At 47.1% G+C, this 18,169-nt stretch overlaps 1 protein-coding gene across 1 annotated transcript in view; it reads right to left on the bottom strand.

The window, feature by feature from the left end:
- Positions 1-368: 368 nt before the first annotated feature.
- LOC144783220 (ADP-ribose glycohydrolase MACROD1-like) overlaps positions 369-18,169 on the bottom strand; it is a 1,309,783-nt gene continuing 1,291,982 nt past the window's right edge. The window contains exon 8 of the mRNA XM_078662310.1: positions 369-1,398. Coding sequence (XP_078518436.1) covers positions 1,367-1,398 — 32 coding nt within the window. The 3' untranslated portion in view covers positions 369-1,366. The remainder of the gene's footprint in view (positions 1,399-18,169) is intronic.

Below are 18,169 nucleotides of genomic sequence, written 5' to 3' on the forward strand. Positions count from 1 at the left end.
GAGAGATGGTGGTGAAGGCAAACCTGTGAGTCCTTACCTGCTCACCGGTGTGAGGTCAAGCTGCAAGACACGGAAACGTGGCAGTTTTGAATCACATCGGCCCTGGTCATGGCGGATCCAGTGCAACACATGCCTATGCAGCACTCACTATGGAATGGATCATTTTGTGCCAGGGCATAAGCAAAGGCGCAAGCAGAGAGAAACACAAACCCTTCCTTCCTGACCACTTCCCCATCGTCTTATAGTTGCTGCCTGACAATTGGTCACTTCCACCATATTGTCAAAATTCTCTGCTGGGAGTCTTGTATCAAGCAAATGCCCACTCACAAAAAACTGACGCTTTAGACAAAAATACAACACAAAAAATAGATAGACTACACACATTTTGAAATTACATTTATGTATTTCTTGCACAAGCACATCACCTCAACAACAGACTGCAAATCATGGCAATGTGTAGGAAAAAGCTGAGTGGATTGTCTATTCGACCCAGGACCAATCACATCTTGACAGAAGGGTATCCGACAATTAAATGGCAGTATCGATGAAGCAGCAGAATGGCCTGGCGGGTGCCACAAATCACATGGTTAAAGCTACAGCTTTAGATAGATGCAAATATTTTCCATTTTTTTTGTGGCAGAATATGATTTTTTAGTGGAGAGGTTAATTTTGCAGGTGGGTTAATGGATTAAAGACATCATATTCACACTCTGGAGAAGGGCAAACGCTAGTTAGTTGCAGTACTCTCAAATGAGCCCTTCTAATAAGAATAAATGTCAAGTGAAAATGGGTTTAGCTACAGATCCAAGGGAGGGCTGAGGGCTTCTGGGGATTGCAAGATGACTGAGGGAGATGGATGGGGCCCTTGGGTTAGTTAGAGATGTGTCTATTAATCGCATATCTTCCCAGGGCATGGTGTTGTCATCAGTCTTTAGATAAATCCTTGTATGATTCAGATATTGAATAATTTTGAATCAGATGGCGAGAGGATCTAGATATTGTATTCTTCTTTGCATACCAAGATGAGCATAGATGGAAGATGGGCAGCGCTTTCGGCTTTAGAGATTATCCCTGTAGGTGACCAAGATGTAAATAAGCTTGAGAAGAAGTTCAAAATGGCAACAGAAAAACCCAAAAGTTTAAATCCTGAAAATGAATCCATTGATGTGTACACATTTGCAAGTCTATGGTCAATCAACAAGCTTTTACCACAAAAAATACAACAAGCACTTAGTTTAAGAAGGAAATGGGCTATTAGTGGATGGAGCCCCAACACCAAAACATGATAAAAGGACTCCAGCATTGCAGCCAGGCGACGGTCCTCATTCTCTCCAGCTTAGATCATTTTTCCAACTTTCTCTTAAATTCAGAGATGGGACTGGACAATAACTGCAGAACCTGCGGGGAGACAAACAGCAGCGTTTTAGAAGGGGGAAGGGAGAAGAAAGAGGAAGAAAGAGAAACAAGTTAAAGGAAACAAGAGTAAAGGACACAGTCACAGCAGAAGAAAGAAATACAGGAGAAAAAGAAGTACCCCAAATAGAAGAGCACAGAAAAAAGTGTGAAGGAGGGTTGTAAAGACATAGGACAGGGAGAAGAGGAAGAAGTGTAGGAGCCCCAAGTCGAGGCTGTAACTCCACTCTGCATATCTCCAACTCTTAGATTTAACAGAACCAAGAGACTATCTTGTACAAATGGGCGAGGCTGAACCACATGCAAGAACTGTCAGGTTGTAGACCAGCGCGCCTGCCTAAAACTAAAGTTCCCAGCGACCTAGGGCTCACAACTACTGTTCCCATGATTCCCGGCGGTGCTGCAGGATATCACGGGGCGGAGCCAGGCGATCGGGGCTCGTGATTCTGTTTGGCGGCGGGAGCGGCTGCTCCCCTGTGTCCTGGGATTCCTGGCGTGATTTTTGGCTGTTTCCTATCGTTCTGGAGGAAGACACTGTGATCGGTAAATGGTAACGCGCTGGCTAGCGCGTTTGTTGTTCTTGCTTCTAATTTCAGGCTCGGAGCAAGCTCTGATTTTATTTTGCCTCGCGGCTGCGAGGGATCATTTCTGTGCATTGTTCTCTGTTACTCGTTCTGGGACAAATTACTCAGCGGTGCGACAAAAGGGAGTTCTGTTTTGGCATAGCAAGTGGCGGAGTGCAGGGGGGGGATGAGGACCTCCGCACTACCGTCATGAATAAGTGACGATCGTTTTGCACAGCTTGGATTTCGGATATATACATACCAAAGCGGATGGCTGTAGTGAATTAACTACGCCATACCGTGTTTGGGTTACCCTTCTGTGTTCCCAGTGTAAGGGAAACATTTTGAGATATCATGGTGAAGGAGGATTTTGTTAAAACTTCAGCTGGAACTCCTATTCATATTTAGGCACGGACGTGCAGCAATTTTCCTTTGTGCTTTATTGATTTGGATGGAACTGATTCTTCGGAGCTTCCATATTACAGGCTATGGGGTATGTTACTAGTGAGAACTAATGTTTTAGGCAGATGGTGTTTTTTGCAACATTTTTTATACGTTCTCTTGTGTTGTGCAGGATAGAAGGAAGTCTGAAGAAACAGCAGTATGGTGTATGCTCACGTTTTCTACAGGTGAATCTATGGGGGGGGGGGGGGTTGCCTAGTGAGAATATAATGAGTGTAGGGTTAAGGAATGTATTTACCTTTGTATATTTGTCTTCCAGCTTCTTTTTCCCTGCTGCCCCCTTCCTTCTTCCCTTTATTCTTTTTGGGTTTTTTCCCCTTTTGGGGTTTTTCCCTCACCGTATCGTCTGAACACCCTGTGTTTACACTTCAGGGTGTTCGGAAGGTCCGGAGGGTGGAGCATTGTTGCTGCATGCGGATCCTGCGGAGTGCAATCCTGACAGAATCACGAGCCTAAGAATTTCACTCTGCCCGGTCCGTATGTAGAGACAATGGCGTCTATGGAGGATGTGTTACATGGCTTGGTCTTGGTACAGCAGGAGTTGGCCTCCTCTAAAGCAGAGACCGCTGCTTTACGGGAAAAGGTGGAACGTTTGAGTGGTAATCCTTTTAATGCATCTGCCCCGTCCTCTAATGTCCAGGTTACTGTGCCTCCACCCATTCCACTGGCTACTCCTGAAAGGTTCTCAGGTGACCCCCGCAAAGTACACGTGTTTATGACTCAAGTCCTCATGCATTTTTCCTGTAAACCTTCATCGTTCCCCACAAACCATTCAAGGGTGGCTTTTTTGATATCATATTTGGTGGGAGATGCGGCAGATTGGGCGGTACCTTTAGTAAAACGTGACGATGCTATCCTGTCAGATTGGACAGCATTCAAGGCCGAATTCGAGAGGGTTTTTGACCGAAGAGCTACGACATTCAGTGCTGATAGAGAGTTGTTAGCATTGAGACAAGGCAGGGGAGAACTAATTACGTATCTGACTGCTTTCAACAGATTAGTGGCCGAAGCAGAATGGCCGGAGGAGAAAAGAATGTCCCTTTTTTATCAAGGGTTACATGACGATTTAAAAGATGTGGTGGCCCAGGTTGATCCTCAGCCTACTTCTTTTGTTGATATGGTGAATTTGGTGTTAAGGCTGGATAGCCGTTTGTCTGACAGAGGGTGTAATAGGAGCAGATGGGAAAGAGGGGTTTACAGTGGTGAAAGAAACCCTCGTAAGGCAACCGGAGGAACTGAAAACCCTCCTGAACCCATGGAGATAGGAGCACTCAGAGCACCTTTGTCGAGAGAAGAGAGGGAAGCAAGAAGAGTACAGGGCTTATGCATGTACTGTGGGAAGAAGGGGCACTACGTCAGGGAATGTCCTTCAAAACCCAAGTCTTCGGGGAATGTCAGTAGGTTTAAGAAGGTTGCTGTGTCTAAGACAGTACAGGAGATAGAGCAGAAGGAGGACAACACGTCTAGCGTAGAAGGGGGGCGTGCGTGGACACTCTCATCTTTGTCCTCTCTGGGAACCGACGAAACAGAGCCGCACTTGGTGGTTGTAATGACGCTGGAATGCGAACTAGAAAGATATCAGGTAATGGTGATGTTAGATTCCGGAGCAACTGGTAATTTTGTGGATGAAGGCCTGGTGAGAGGTTTAGCTTTACCTCGTGTTCCTAGGGAGAATCCTGAAGACGTTTTAGCGGTTGATGGGCAACCTTTAACATCAGGCCAGATTACCGAAAGAACCAGCGAGTTGGGGTTGTCTTTGGTGATACATGGATATGTGCATTCTGAGGTTTTGTCCCTGAACATCATCGCTGCACCTCAGTACGAAATCATTTTGGGTATGCCTTGGTTACGGAAACACAACCCTGTGGTGGATTGACAGACGAAAAGTTTCCGTTTTGTACCTGAGAATTGTAAGGATCATTTAGTGCCATGTGTTTCTGCTAATGTCACGGTGTTAGCCTCCCCTTTTTTGGCAGCTACTGCTGTGGAAAAAAATGTTCGACTACCCGTTGATTACTTGGCCTATAGCGATGTGTTCAGCGAGGCAAAGGCAGAAACTCTACCCCCTCACAGGGATTATGACTGCCGCATAGATTTGGTGGAGGGGGCTAGGATACCATCTTGCAGAGTATACGCTTTGTCTGTACCTGAGACCACTCATTTGAAAGAGTACATAGAGCATTATTCTCGTTTGGGGTTTCATTCGGCCCTCCCGCTCTCCAGCTGCTTCCCCTCTTTTCTTTATAACGAAGGCAAACGGGGATTTGAGAGCGTGTGTGGACTATCGCGTCTTGAATAAGAATACCATCCGTAACCGTTACCCTCTTCCCCTCATCTCAGTCTTGCTTGACCAGGTGAGGGAGGCCAAGATCTATACTCGTTTGGACCTACGTGGGGCGTATCACCTGGTCAGAGTGAGAGAGGGGGACGAGTGGAAAACTGCGTTCAAGACGCGATATGGTCTGTACGAATATCTGGTGATGCCTTTTGGGCTTTGTAATGCTCCTGCAGCGTTTCAGTTTTTTAGAAATGACGTCTTGAAAGAATACGTGGACCGATTTGTTGTGATGTATATAGATGACATCTTGATTTACTCACAGGACGTCTCATGTCATACAAACCATGTATGTAAGGTTTTGGACAAACTAAGGGAACACAGTTTATATGTGAAACTGAGTAAATGTGAGTTTGGGGTACAGGAGGTGGAATTTCTGGTTGTGAACCTCAGTCCAAGCGGATTGCAGATGTCCGAAAGGAAGGTACAGGCGGTACGGGATTGGCCAGCCCCAAAGAATGTGAGGGAGGTGCAGAGCTTTTTGGGGTTCGCCAATTATTACCATCGGTTCATTTTGCATTTCTCTCAAACTGCTGTCCCCATTACCCGGTTGTTAAGAAAAGGAAAGACTTTTGTATGGACAGGGGAGGCTGAGGAGGCGTTTAATGCTCTGAAAAGAGCTTTCACCACAGCACCGGTGTTGGCACATCCTGTTTTGGAACATCCATTCATAGTTGAGGCAGATGCCTCGGATGAAGCCATAGGGGCAGTCTTGTCCCAGAGGGATTCACACACGGGTCAGCTCCATCCTGTTGCCTACCTGTCAAAGAAGTTGAGCTCGGCTGAGATCAACTATTCCATCGCGGAGGAAGAACTCTTGGCAATAAAAAGAGCTTTTCAGGAGTGGAGGCCTTACCTGTGGGGGGCTTGTCAGGCGGTGACGGTGTATACTGATCACCGGAATCTCCAATACATGTCCTCCGCGAGACATCTGACGCAAAGGCAAATGCGGTGGATGCTTTTTTTTTCTGAGTACAACTTTGTGGTAACCTTTCGTCCTGGCACGGAGAACAGGAAGGCGGATGCTCTGTCCAGACAGGAAATCCCCGTAAAACTGTGTGAGGAGGAGCGATCCATCATCCCTTCAGCTAAGGTGGTGTGTGTGATTAGGGCCGAAAAGTTTCTGGACGACATCAAGGGCTCCAGGTCTTTGGGGTCTTGGGTCCGTTGGGCTGCTGCCAAACCAGGTCGGGTGGTGAGACAGGGTTTGCCTTTCCAGGGGGTGTGTTTGTTTCTACCTACTGAGGAGATTCGGAAGAAAGCCTTTAGTTGGTGTCACGAATCTCCGGCGGCTGGACATCCTGGGGTTACCAAGACTGTGAGTCTGCTTAGAAGACTTTTCTGGTGGGAGTCTTTGAACAGAGACGCTAACCTGTGGGTAGGTAGGTGTGATACATGTGCCAGAGCAAAAGGGGGCACCACCAAAAAGAAAGGTCTGTTGATGCCTATGCCCACACCTGATCAGCCATGGCAGAACATAAGTCTAGACTTCATCACAGGACTCCCTGCTGACCAGGGAAAAACCGCGGTATTGGTGGTAGTGGACAATCTAACGAAGATGGGACATTTCATACCGTGTGTGAATCTTCCCACTGCTAGTCAAACAGCACAGTTATTGGCCTCTCAAGTCATACGATTGCATGACATACAACAATGCATGGCACAGTTCGATAGGCATGTCACCATTTAAGGCCAATTTTGGTTACGATGCTAACACTTTGCCGATCAATATCCCTGCCGATTTGATAAATCAGCCCTCTGTGAGGGAACGAGTTCAGACCTTAAGGAGGGTGCATAAAGAGGTGCAAAAACATCTGTTAAAGGCAAAAGAGGTGTACAAACGATGGGAGGACAGGCACCGAGCTCCTGGTCCTCAATTCAAGGTAGGGGACAAGGTGTGGCTCTCAACCAAGTACATTCGTTTCAAGTTGAGGAGCATTTTTCATCCGCGTTTTATTGAGCCCTACCCCATAGTGAGACAAATCAACCCTGTAGCGTACAAATTGAAGTTGCCTGCTGCGTTGAGAATCCATCCTGTGTTTCATGCGCAGTTGTTGAAGAGAGCCCTTACTTCGCGCAGAACGGCGCCCCCTGCTATTGCATGTGATGGGAATCTGGAGTACGAGGTGAGGGCTATCCGTGACTCCAAATTCCGTAGAGGGGTGCTTTGGTATCTGGTCTCCTGGAAGGGGTACGGTTCTGAGGAGGATTCGTGGGAGCCGGTGCAACACATCAATGCTCCTAGGGCAGTACATTCTTTCCACGCTAGGTTTCCTGCGAAGCCCGGGCCTAGGAGGCCCATGGGAGGAGGGCGTACTGTCAGGTTGTAGACCAGCGCGCCTGCCTAAAACTACAGTTCCCAGCGACCTAGGGCTCACAACTACTGTTCCCATGATTCCCGGCGGTGCTGCAGGATATCACGGGGCGGAGCCAGGCGATCGGGGCTCGTGATTCTGTTTGGCGGCGGGAGCGGCTGCTCCCCTGTGTCCTGGGATTCCTGGCGTGATTTTTGGCTGTTCCTATTGTTCTGGAGGAAGACACTGTGATCGGTAAATGGTAACGCGCTGGCTAGCGCGTTTGTTGTTCTTGCTTCTAATTTCAGGCTCGGAGCAAGCTCTGATTTTGTTTTGCCTCGCGGCTGCGAGGGATCATTTCTGTGCATTGTTCTCTGTTACTCGTTCTGGGACAAATTACTCAGCGGTGCGACAAAAGGGAGTTCTGTTTTGGCATAGCAAGTGGCGGAGTGCAGGGGGGATGAGGACCTCCGCACTACCGTCATGAATAAGTGACGATCGTTTTGCACAGCTTGGATTTCGGATATATACATACCAAAGCGGATGGCTGTAGTGAATTAACTACGCCATACCGTGTTTGGGTTACCCTTCTGTGTTCCCAGTGTAAGGGAAACATTTTGAGATATCATGGTGAAGGAGGATTTTGTTAAAACTTCAGCTGGAACTCCTATTCATATTTAGGCACGGACGTGCAGCAATTTTCCTTTGTGCTTTATTGATTTGGATGGAACTGATTCTTCGGAGCTTCCATATTACAGGCTATGGGGTATGTTACTAGTGAGAACTAATGTTTTAGGCAGATGGTGTTTTTTGCAACATTTTTTATACGTTCTCTTGTGTTGTGCAGGATAGAAGGAAGTCTGAAGAAACAGCAGTATGGTGTATGCTCACATTTTCTACAGGTGAATCAATGGGGGGGTTACCTAGTGAGAATATAATGAGTGTAGGGTTAAGGAATGTATTAACCTTTGTATATTTGTTTTCCAGCTTCTTTTTCCCTGCTGCCCCCTTCCTTCTTCCCTTTATTCTTTTTGGGTTTTTTCCCCTTTTGGGGTTTTTCCCTCACCGTATCGTCTGAACACCCTGTGTTTACACTTCAGGGTGTTCGGAAGGTCCGGAGGTGGAGCATTGTTGCTGCATGCGGATCCTGCGGAGTGCAATCCTGACAAGAACACTGGCTGTAATCGAAGAATGGCTAAATATGAAAGAGCTACTATTTGATATTGTCTTTAAACTACTATGTTGAGTTTATTTCGAGGATTTGTTGACCTAGCAATGGGAATATTTAAGGCCTGTGAATCTATGAACGACCCATTGCTTTCAATGAAGTCAGTGGCTTGGAAGACCCAAAACCACATTCTGTCCACATTCAATGAGCTAAGTTGTGCAACAGGGTCCACAACACTTGAGTTGGCTAAGCATTCTGGGGAACAGAGTGAAGATCTAAAGATACATGCTCAACCGAGAGAGAGTGAAAGTTTCTCCCTGGAAGGCTGAACAGTTGCTCACCTGGAAACATACAGGCAGCCCCTGGATTCAGGATTTGTGGCAAATGGTGACACTCTGATGCAGATTATCAATTAAATTGTAAATGTATGACGTGACCACTCATGCAGCACAGGGTGGAGCTTGCTAGGTCTGTCAATCGTCAGTTTTTTTTAGCCTTCGAGCGGGCTGTACTAAAAGGGATGCCGTGATCTCTTGCCCTGAATTTAATTTTACTTCTTCAGCAACACAGTTAGAGCAAATACTTTCAGCGAGGAATGTTGCAATAAATCATCACTATGGACTGAGGTATGTTTTTTTTCAACGATGGGAGACATACCCTCACTTTTGCTCCAAGATTGTTCATGAAACAATGGTCATGAAAAGAAGGAAGACTATGATCAAAAAATGACTGCGGTGAATTCTATGTGGAAAAACTAGATTTAAAGAATCATAGAAGACGGCTGCATTCAGGAAATTTACAATCTTGAGTGTTTTGGTCTCAGGAACTATGGGACACATTTATGAGGCTGTGCGTCTCTTTTACGCCGCCGGTGCGTCACTTTTTGTGACACACCAGTGGCGTAAAAAATGCGCCTTGTTGCGCCGTATTTACAAAGTGACGCATCTAGGTAGATGCGTCACTTTGTAAACCCCTGCGACACATTATACCTGCGCCAGGTATAATGTATGCAAGGGGGGCGTTTTGACGCAAGAAAGGGTCATGGAAGTGACGCAGTGAAATCTATAAGATTTCACTGCGCCATTTCTTGGCCGCTAATGCGTCAAAATCTTACGCCTGCCTCATGGCAGGCGTAAGACTGACGCAGGCACTAACAAAATGGGACTAGCCCATGTGAAAGTACACATTGCTGGAGTTGCGTCACTTTTGTGACACACTCCAGCAATGCGTCACTTTTGCGCCTACAGATACGTCAGATATACTGACGTATCTGTAACTCCTTGCGACATGATGCGTCATATTATAAATATGACGCATCAATCATGTCGCAAGGAGTGCGCACTGAGAAGTGACGATGCTTCATTTCTCATAAATGAGGCCCTATGTATCTGTCTTGCCACTTTCCTCCTTTCTAAAATGGTTCTCATTAAAAATCCTAAAATATTTTTTTGTAACTCCAGCATGTATGGCTTTCCTTGTCCAAGTCTGCCACAGATCAAGCCACTGCATTGAAATCTGGACTTCCTTAAACAAAGAGTAGATGGAAATCCTGCTCCAGATCACACCATTCTCAGGATCTCCTTTGGACACTCATCACCCATGTATATTCCCTGTGTGCCATAGTGTAAGGATTCTGATCAGCTCCTTTTCTACTGAGCTATTACATGAAAATACTCTTACCACCCCACTTGTGAGCAATCCTTCTTTAGATCCTGGCGATCACAGTAACCACAGACCTATTTCTAAATTACAGACCACAATTTGCTGTTCAGTTCTGTGGGTCATAGATACATTACTTGATATTCCATTATTTCCCAGCTTCAGCTGCTCATTTAGGTAATATACTTTTGGAACCCCTTCATGCAGGCATGCCAGTTCTTCTCCAACTCTACTACAGGCCATCGTACAATAAAAATGGAGTCAGTCTTTCGATAGACTCAGCGTTCTTATCTTTTTTGACTTCTCTGCCGCTTTCAACATTGGGAACCATGTGATTCTTATTGGCCACTGATGTAGTGATCAGTAACTAAGCATTAGCTTGACTTACAACTTTCTTCCAAGACTGATTGTCAGTGATATCTAAGCCATGCTTTCAATGTGACTTTTCTCAGTCTTTTTTTGGAGTCTACCATGGGGCTAAGCTAACTTTAGGGCAATACTGATTACCTACTCCCATCCATCTAATCAAATGTTTAAGTCCTAAATTTTACATTACCACAGCTTCTACTTGGTAGTAACAGTCTGCACAAAATGTGACAAAAAGCACAAATGTACAAAACAGGCACAAAAACGTGTGAACACTTACTTTGTGGTAAAAAATGTGGTCCTGAGGGAAGATAGCACCTCTTACCGAATGCAAATGTTATTAACAACTGGATCTAAGGGCATTGCCAACCAAGATGGCTGACAACATGTCCTGAACTGAGGCTCTGGATCCCCCTGTCTAATCCTGGTGCATCCCTTGGCTCCAGCCCCTGTGGAAGAGCTTCTTTGAATTTCAGAGGCCCACGGTGGTGAAGGGTCCTCACCAGAGTGGTCTTGAGTTATTTCGCACTGCCTTCGATGGGCACGGCCTGTGGAGTTCAGATGAGTGCTGCACCTGCAAGCTGGCGGGCAGACGGCACTAAGGCTGGCACAGGGGCCCTGAAACAACCGGAGCATAGCTTCTGAATAGGCCCAGCAGTCCTGCACAGTGCGCATGGTGGAGGGAGCAGAGCACCAGGGTCTCGACGTAGTGGGTGTGGCCTAGATCACCATGCTGACCGCCGGCTGAGTGGTCCGCGCAATGGGTAGAGGACTAGACAGTAGAGGAGTGGGTCTGTCTGGGCCTCCCTGCTCTTGTGGCACCCGGTTGAAGATACAGTGAAGAGGAAGGCGCTGGACAGAGGAGCAGCGTGATCCTGTGGGAGGCCCTGCTGGGATATTTTGGAGTGGGCAGCCTGACTGGCAGAGCACTGGGGAAGGGGTAGCACGGCTAGAGAGAAGCGGCAGATACCTGCTTTGGCTGCCCTGAAGAGGGCTTGATTGACCTGGGGAGTAAGCCCTGCCTGCTAAATCGCAGGAGATCAAGGCCAGACCCCCCATCCCCCCAGGCTGAACAGGCTGGGCAGGTCGAGGAGGCCTGGAGAAGCTGTACAGCCCACTGTGAGAGGCAGAGAGATCTACACACGGTGGCTTCTGCCGGTTGGCACGGCTGGCCCTGTAGCACTGGGAAGGTGACTTGGAAATAAGGATAGATTGGACTCTCCCTGCAAAGGCAACCTCTGGAGCTGTAAACTGGGATGAGATTGGCCGTCAAGGACCTCCCTGCAAAAAAAAAAATGGACCAATTCATGGATGGACCTGGGGGTTGTAAACGCCAGATGAGTGCTGACAAAGGGGACGCTACCTACCTCCCCAGAGACATCTGAAACACGAATACTGGAAGCTATATTGCAATCCAAACAGACATTCGAGCATAAACTGGACTCCATCTGTATTGAGGTTAACCTGCTGAGAGCTGACTTGTGCAGAGTTACGCTCCCTGACAACAGAACGGAATGTGAATAGTCTCACAAAGGAGGTTGAGGGCCTTCAGTCAACAATACAGACTCCCACAGATCGGGTTACATTTCTGGAGGAATGAGTGGAGGATGCTGAAGGTAGGGCCCACAGATATAATTTGCGCTTTGTAGGAATTCGGAGCAGAGTGCCGAAATCCAGAGGTCTTCCAAGAGGCCTGGTTGAATTGCACTGATGCACCTGGCATACTGTTGAACTTCTTCGCCATTGAATGTACCCAAAAGGATTTTGGTGCTGCACCTGCCACTTGGGGCACCCCCAGGAGCACTGATTGCATGCATCCTTAATTATCACGACAGAGATGGCATCCTGAGGTGTTCTAGGGTGGCGGGGGAATCTCACGTTTGTCGGCACTACAGTGCAGATCTTTCTGGACTATATGCAAAGAATATAGCTGCTTACAACGCATGCAATTAGATCGCATGCCATTACAACGGGGTTGTTACAAGTACTCAATACCATTACATCGAAAGTCATTACAACGAATTGCTGTAGGGGGCGCGCTGGACTTAGGAAAAGTATTATTTACTATTCCTACTCCAGTTTACGCAACAGCAGGGAAGGTGTTGGATTTTTAATCCAATACCAGTGCGCCCCCTATAGCAATGACTTGTGATGTAATGGCATTGCGTACTAACAACGCAGTCGTTGTAATGACCACGTTGTAATGGCATGCGTTGTGGAGACAGCGTTGTAAACGCTGTTTCCCTATGAAAAATGTACAGTCCCAACGCAAGTCCGACCTGGCAGCCAAACAATGCCTACGCCGCTTGGTCTCAAATACATCCTACTGTACCCTGCAAAACATGCATGAGGACAGCACACATTTCTCCCAGAGGCCGGAAGAGGTATGGGACTGGATAGAGGGCCTGGAACACGGAGGACAGCCTGGGAACTCTAGGAAAGGGGATTGCAGATTTTGTTATAGTCCAAGTGGCTCGATGGAAAGGCATAGACGGGGTATTTTGAGAGATAGTTGGAGTCCCAGGGTTGCAGTACAGCAGGATGGTACCCTGGAGTTGGCGGCCGGCTAAGAGGAGGGCCTACTGGACACCTTGGAGGAGGGATCAGCAATGGGCACACCTGTATCCACCAAAGACTTCGGGCAATAAATGGAATGGCTGCTGTGAGGTGTTGGGGCGGCATCCAGTCACGGACGAAGGTGGGACTTGTAGAAAAGGATCTGCGCTCTGAGAGGCATTGGACGGTAAGATGGAAATATGGGTCTCGGAAGCAGAGGAGACCAGCTGCCTATTGTAATGTATGACTGTACTTGAAAACGTATTGAGGGTAGAGACAGGGAGATGTGAGCTACATTCCATGTGTGTGAGGGGGGGACAGCAGCTGACTGACTGACCTAGAGAGTGGACAGGCCATTTCTTTGTCCCCTCAGAACGGGTGCATTATTGTGGCTAGTAAGGGACACCAGGGAGGGATGCCCTCTACTAGGGAGGATTGATCTATCCCTTTGGGTGGAGGGTGCGATTTTTAGCTTAGAGTTAGGAACACAGTTGCTACAATAGGTAGCAGTTGAATTTATACTTTATTTACTGGGGGGAAGTGGCCATTTGGCTGCCTGTACACGGGGAAACATAGTTGTGTTGTGAGTGGACATGTTTACCATGGGAATTGGAGAAGCTAGGTGCAATGGATTTGGCGGCAATGGAGATACAGAGAATCCAGGGCATCGTCCACGCAGGATTGGATCGAATGACTAAGGTAGTGACAGATGACCGGGGATAGCATGACAATTATCACCTGGAATGTCTAGGTGCTTCAAGATTACACTACGAAACCGGGTGGATACATATCTTTAGTGGTATAGGGTGGGGTGGGCTTTCCTGTAGGAAACACACTTAAGCGAGGCACAGGGAGAGAAGCTTAGAAAGAAATGGAGGGGGTGGTGTTACTCTGCAACATACTCGGCATATGCCAAGGTGGGTATCTATTTGGATAGCCCTTGGGGTGCCATTGTCACATCACGCTTCTTGTGCTGATGTGGAAGGCAGACACATACTTTCGATGGTGCTGAAGTCTGTTTAGTGAATGTTTATGGGCCTAACGTAGATAATAAGCTATTCTTCCTGAAAGCGCAGGAAGTGACCATGCCATACTTGGGGGTGCCCTCATTGTGGGGGGGGGCTATTAATTGTATACTGGATAGCACCCTACACAGAAATCTCCTATGACCTCAATTGAAACCAGAGATGGCTTGGGCATTATTGGACATGGTGACCTACTTGGATGGTATAGAAGCTTGACGAGCACTTAATCCGGGGCAGTGGGAAAACACATACCATTCATCGGTACACAAGGCATACAGTAGGCTGGACAGACTCATTGTATCCAGGGGACTGGGGCATCGGCTGTCTTGTGTGGAGCACCTGAACAGATTTTTATTAGATCATGCCCTGCTAATGGCCACATATACCCGGCGGGGGGAGATATGGGTGGGGGGCACACCCCTGATATTCCCACATGGCGTTTGTCTTGTGAGGGACTTTGGGATGTAGCTTTCTGGGAGGACAAATTCAAGGTCCTGGAGGGATTTTTGCCACCAACTGGGGGATGGTGATGACCTGGGCTATTGAATGGGGTGCCCTTCAGGTGGTGCTCCGAAGGGAGTGCTTTAGTAAAGCATATGGTATAAACGCCCATCTGCAGAGGGTGCTCCAGGACCAAGAAGCAAAACTGACTAGATTGCAGAGAAGTGAGGAGGAAGCGGGGCAGCTGATCGATGACAGGTTGGAACTAAAGAAGAGCATAGGGAACACATGGGCAGCGTTAGACAGATTCACACAGAGGGTTTAGCGGCAGTGGCTACATAAACACCCTTGAAATTGAAGTTTACAGAGGTGGATGGCAGGATGGTCTCTGCCCAGAGGGCGATAAATCAATACCCGTAGGGCTGCGACTTACCTAGCAAGAACACTGCAAAGACCGCATGTGATGGGGGTACTCTACCGATTGATTGCGAATGTATCTTAATATGCCACTTTATATTCATATTCATTTGGACTGAGGCCAATACTGTGATACCTAGAAGTGCTACATGGATTGCTATTTTTCAATAGATTAGGATGATAGTAAGATTGACTTAGCCCTGACGAAGTCCTGTTTTATCCAACGGACGAAACACATGTTGGCATGAAGCTGTAATGTTGACCAGGAATGTGTACTGAAGAATTGTTGCATTGAATGAGAAGCCTAATGTCTGAATAAAAGACACTGGACATTTTCATATAAATACGAACGCGTGGTTTTGATCTTGAAGTGCTTGGAGTTAATTTTGAATTTATTGAGTAGAAGACTGTTGTTTTCTCCGGTTGAGGAAGACTTGGTGGCTCTCCCTCCTCCTTAAGCACCAATCATAATATTTGTATTTCTCTATGGACTTTTCTGGACCAGTTTTGAGTGTGCGCCATTTTCCAAGCCATCATTTGTAAAGCATATATGATAAACGTTGATGTGAAAATATTAATGAAAATATTGCCCAATGGAGTTAAACCTGCAATAGGGACTTTGGTGCATAAGGACCAATGTGGGATTATTCCCACTAGAAGTACCACAATGAATATTCGACAGGTAACTCACATTATGCACATGATCCGTGGGTCGGACTCTCAAGGTGCTCTAGTGGCCGTAGACATGGAAAAGACATTTGATACATTGGATTGGGGCAATATGATGAAGGGCCTTAGGAGGATGGGATTTGAGGCCAAATTCTTGCAGTGGATAGCACTGTTATATTCGCACTCTACGGCATAGTGGGCACTGGGGGGTAGGTCTCGAGCAGCTGGAGGGTTTAGAGGGGGACCAGACAGGGGTGCCAGCTCTCCCCACTGTTGTTCACCCTGGCGATGGGTCTGTTTGCCATTCATCTCCGAGGAGCATTAGCGGAGAGGGTCAAAAGGGTGGGGAACAACTAGCATGTGCTGTCAATATATGCAGATGATATCCTTCTTTATTTAACACCAACTCAACATTCCATCCTGAGGCTACTTGCAGAGCTTCATACATTCTGGAAGGCATTGGGGCTATATGTTAACCAGGGTAAGTCATCATTGTTCCCGTTGGCATGGCTGTCAACGGTCCCGGTGGCGGGGCTTCTGCAAGTGGGAATTTGGTGGAAGCCGGTTATATACTGCTATTTCGGTATCCAGGCGGCACACACTTCCCATCAGCAGTTGGCTTATAATGTACATAGAGCGGTGGAGGGATTCCTAGGTCTGTGTGCTTTTGGAATACACAGCACTTATCTACAATGGGCAGAGTACTGGTTGCTAAAATGGTGTGCCTCCGATGGTGCCTATACGTACTGCAGATCTCCCTAAGTCCAATACCTCATACTGTGTTTAAGGAGTTGGACAGCCTACTGGTTTCTTTGTTTGGGCGGGAAAGAGGAATAGGGTAGGACTGATAATACTCAAGCTAGACCCTGAGAAAGGGGAATTGGGTCTTCCGGACCTGGAACTATATTATATGGTAACTCAGCTCCAGCACGCAGTGCAATGGTGTTGACAGAAGCAAAATTGGGAAAAGAGATTGTTAGCAGGGACTTATGGGGCAGAGAACCTGCAAGTCTGCCTCATGGCAGGAGAGCGCCATCTGACAACATGCCCTTACATAATTCGTCAAGTGGCCATGACATGGGAATCAGTGGTGAAGAGGGTCCTGTGGGCACCGCCCTTTTCCTGGGTCCTACCTTGGAATGGCCACAGCAGTTCATCCGCAATGGTTGGGACATGTCCTTGAGACAGTGGACAGAGTGGGAATGCACCATGCTGGGTGACTTGTTTCTGGGAGAATCCTGTATAACATGCCAGGACGGTACAGCAGTACCTCGGGGTGGGAACTGGACAGTTTTTGCCGTTTGCTACATTGCCCAAGATGATTTGAGAACTATGGACTGGGTTCCCTGCGGCCCCAGCAGTGTCACAGACGCTGACGGTCTTATTAGAAAAATAATTCTAGGTGAGGACTGTCTCTAGGTTATATGCGGCATTAAAACAACACAGGCTGTTAGGAATAATGTACGCAAAAAGAAATATAGCTAAATATTGGGGGGCCCTGGTGGTACCGGCACTCAGGGATTGGTGTTCCGATCTTGACTTTGCAATGTTGGCTGAACGAACAGTATATGTGAATCGAAAATGTCCACGGAAATGGGTACGGCTTTGGGGAGCATGGGATGAGTACAGAGGATATTTATATGACCCTCTGGCGCTGGACAGTGAAAGTGACTCAGAGTGAGAGGGTAGAGGAGGTGGGAATACGATGGGCACAAAATGTATCCACATGCCATAAAACGTAAGGCTTCCTTTTATATGTTTTTCGTGTCTGGATCATGTGATTATCGATCTCCATGTATGCACACCGTGATTCTTTATATGCCCTATGGTTGTTTTGATTTATAATAAAAACTGTTTTTAAAAAAAAACCAATGCCCTATGGTTGTTTTGATTTATAATAAAAACTGTTTTTAAAAAAAAACCAACACAGGCTGTCGCTGGTAATGAAAGAGTGACATGGTTGGGAGGCAGGCTTACAGGAACCACTGATGGACAGAGAATGCGCAAGGGTGGAGGAGGTATCTAGTAATGCTAGGTTTAAACTGACACATTTCCAGATCCTTCATTGCACATACCTCACACCCGTGAGGTTGCACCATATTTACCCCCAATAACCACACAGGTGCCTTAGCTGCAAGCGGGGACAAGCTGTTTAACATTAGGTCTGGATGTGCCCCGAGGTAGTGCAGTATTCGGATGAGGTTGTAGGTAAACTACAGGACTGTGACGAGGATCCAACTGGAGCCCGCGATCAAGATGTCTTTATTGGACTTGTTCCCCCCCTCCAAGGATGGTAAGATGCAACGATGGTTTGCACATTTGGGGCTTATACTGGCCAAAAGGCGGATTGTCATCCATTGGATGGCGAATGTGGGGCCTACAGTTTTAGCATGGATGAGAGACATTGAGAAATGGGCGGTGGCGGAGGGCCTTAGAATGAGGAAGTTGAGGACTGATGAGAAGGTGGAAGAGGATAGTGCGATATGGTCTGACCTGAGGGCAGCCACCTGAGACTATGCCCCCCCCCCCCCCATGCCCATTGGCTGAGCATGGATCGAGGAACCCGGCGGATTAGGGGGGGAAATAGGTACTGCAACGTGACAACCTCATATGGACATGTTATCCGGAGAAATCAGTCTGCAATCGATATGGATTTCAATCTGGCACTGTTCTTTGGTTGTAAGAGGCAGAGTCTTCTTTCTATATGTTGTATTTACGAATGAACAACACACTAAATATATATATATTTTTAAACACCTGGATCTATATTACCCCGTTAAACTCTTAATTACACTGTTACC

The sequence above is a fragment of the Lissotriton helveticus genome, chromosome 9, assembly GCF_964261635.1.
Source record: "Lissotriton helveticus chromosome 9, aLisHel1.1, whole genome shotgun sequence".
NCBI classification, from domain to species: Eukaryota; Metazoa; Chordata; class Amphibia; order Caudata; family Salamandridae; genus Lissotriton; species Lissotriton helveticus.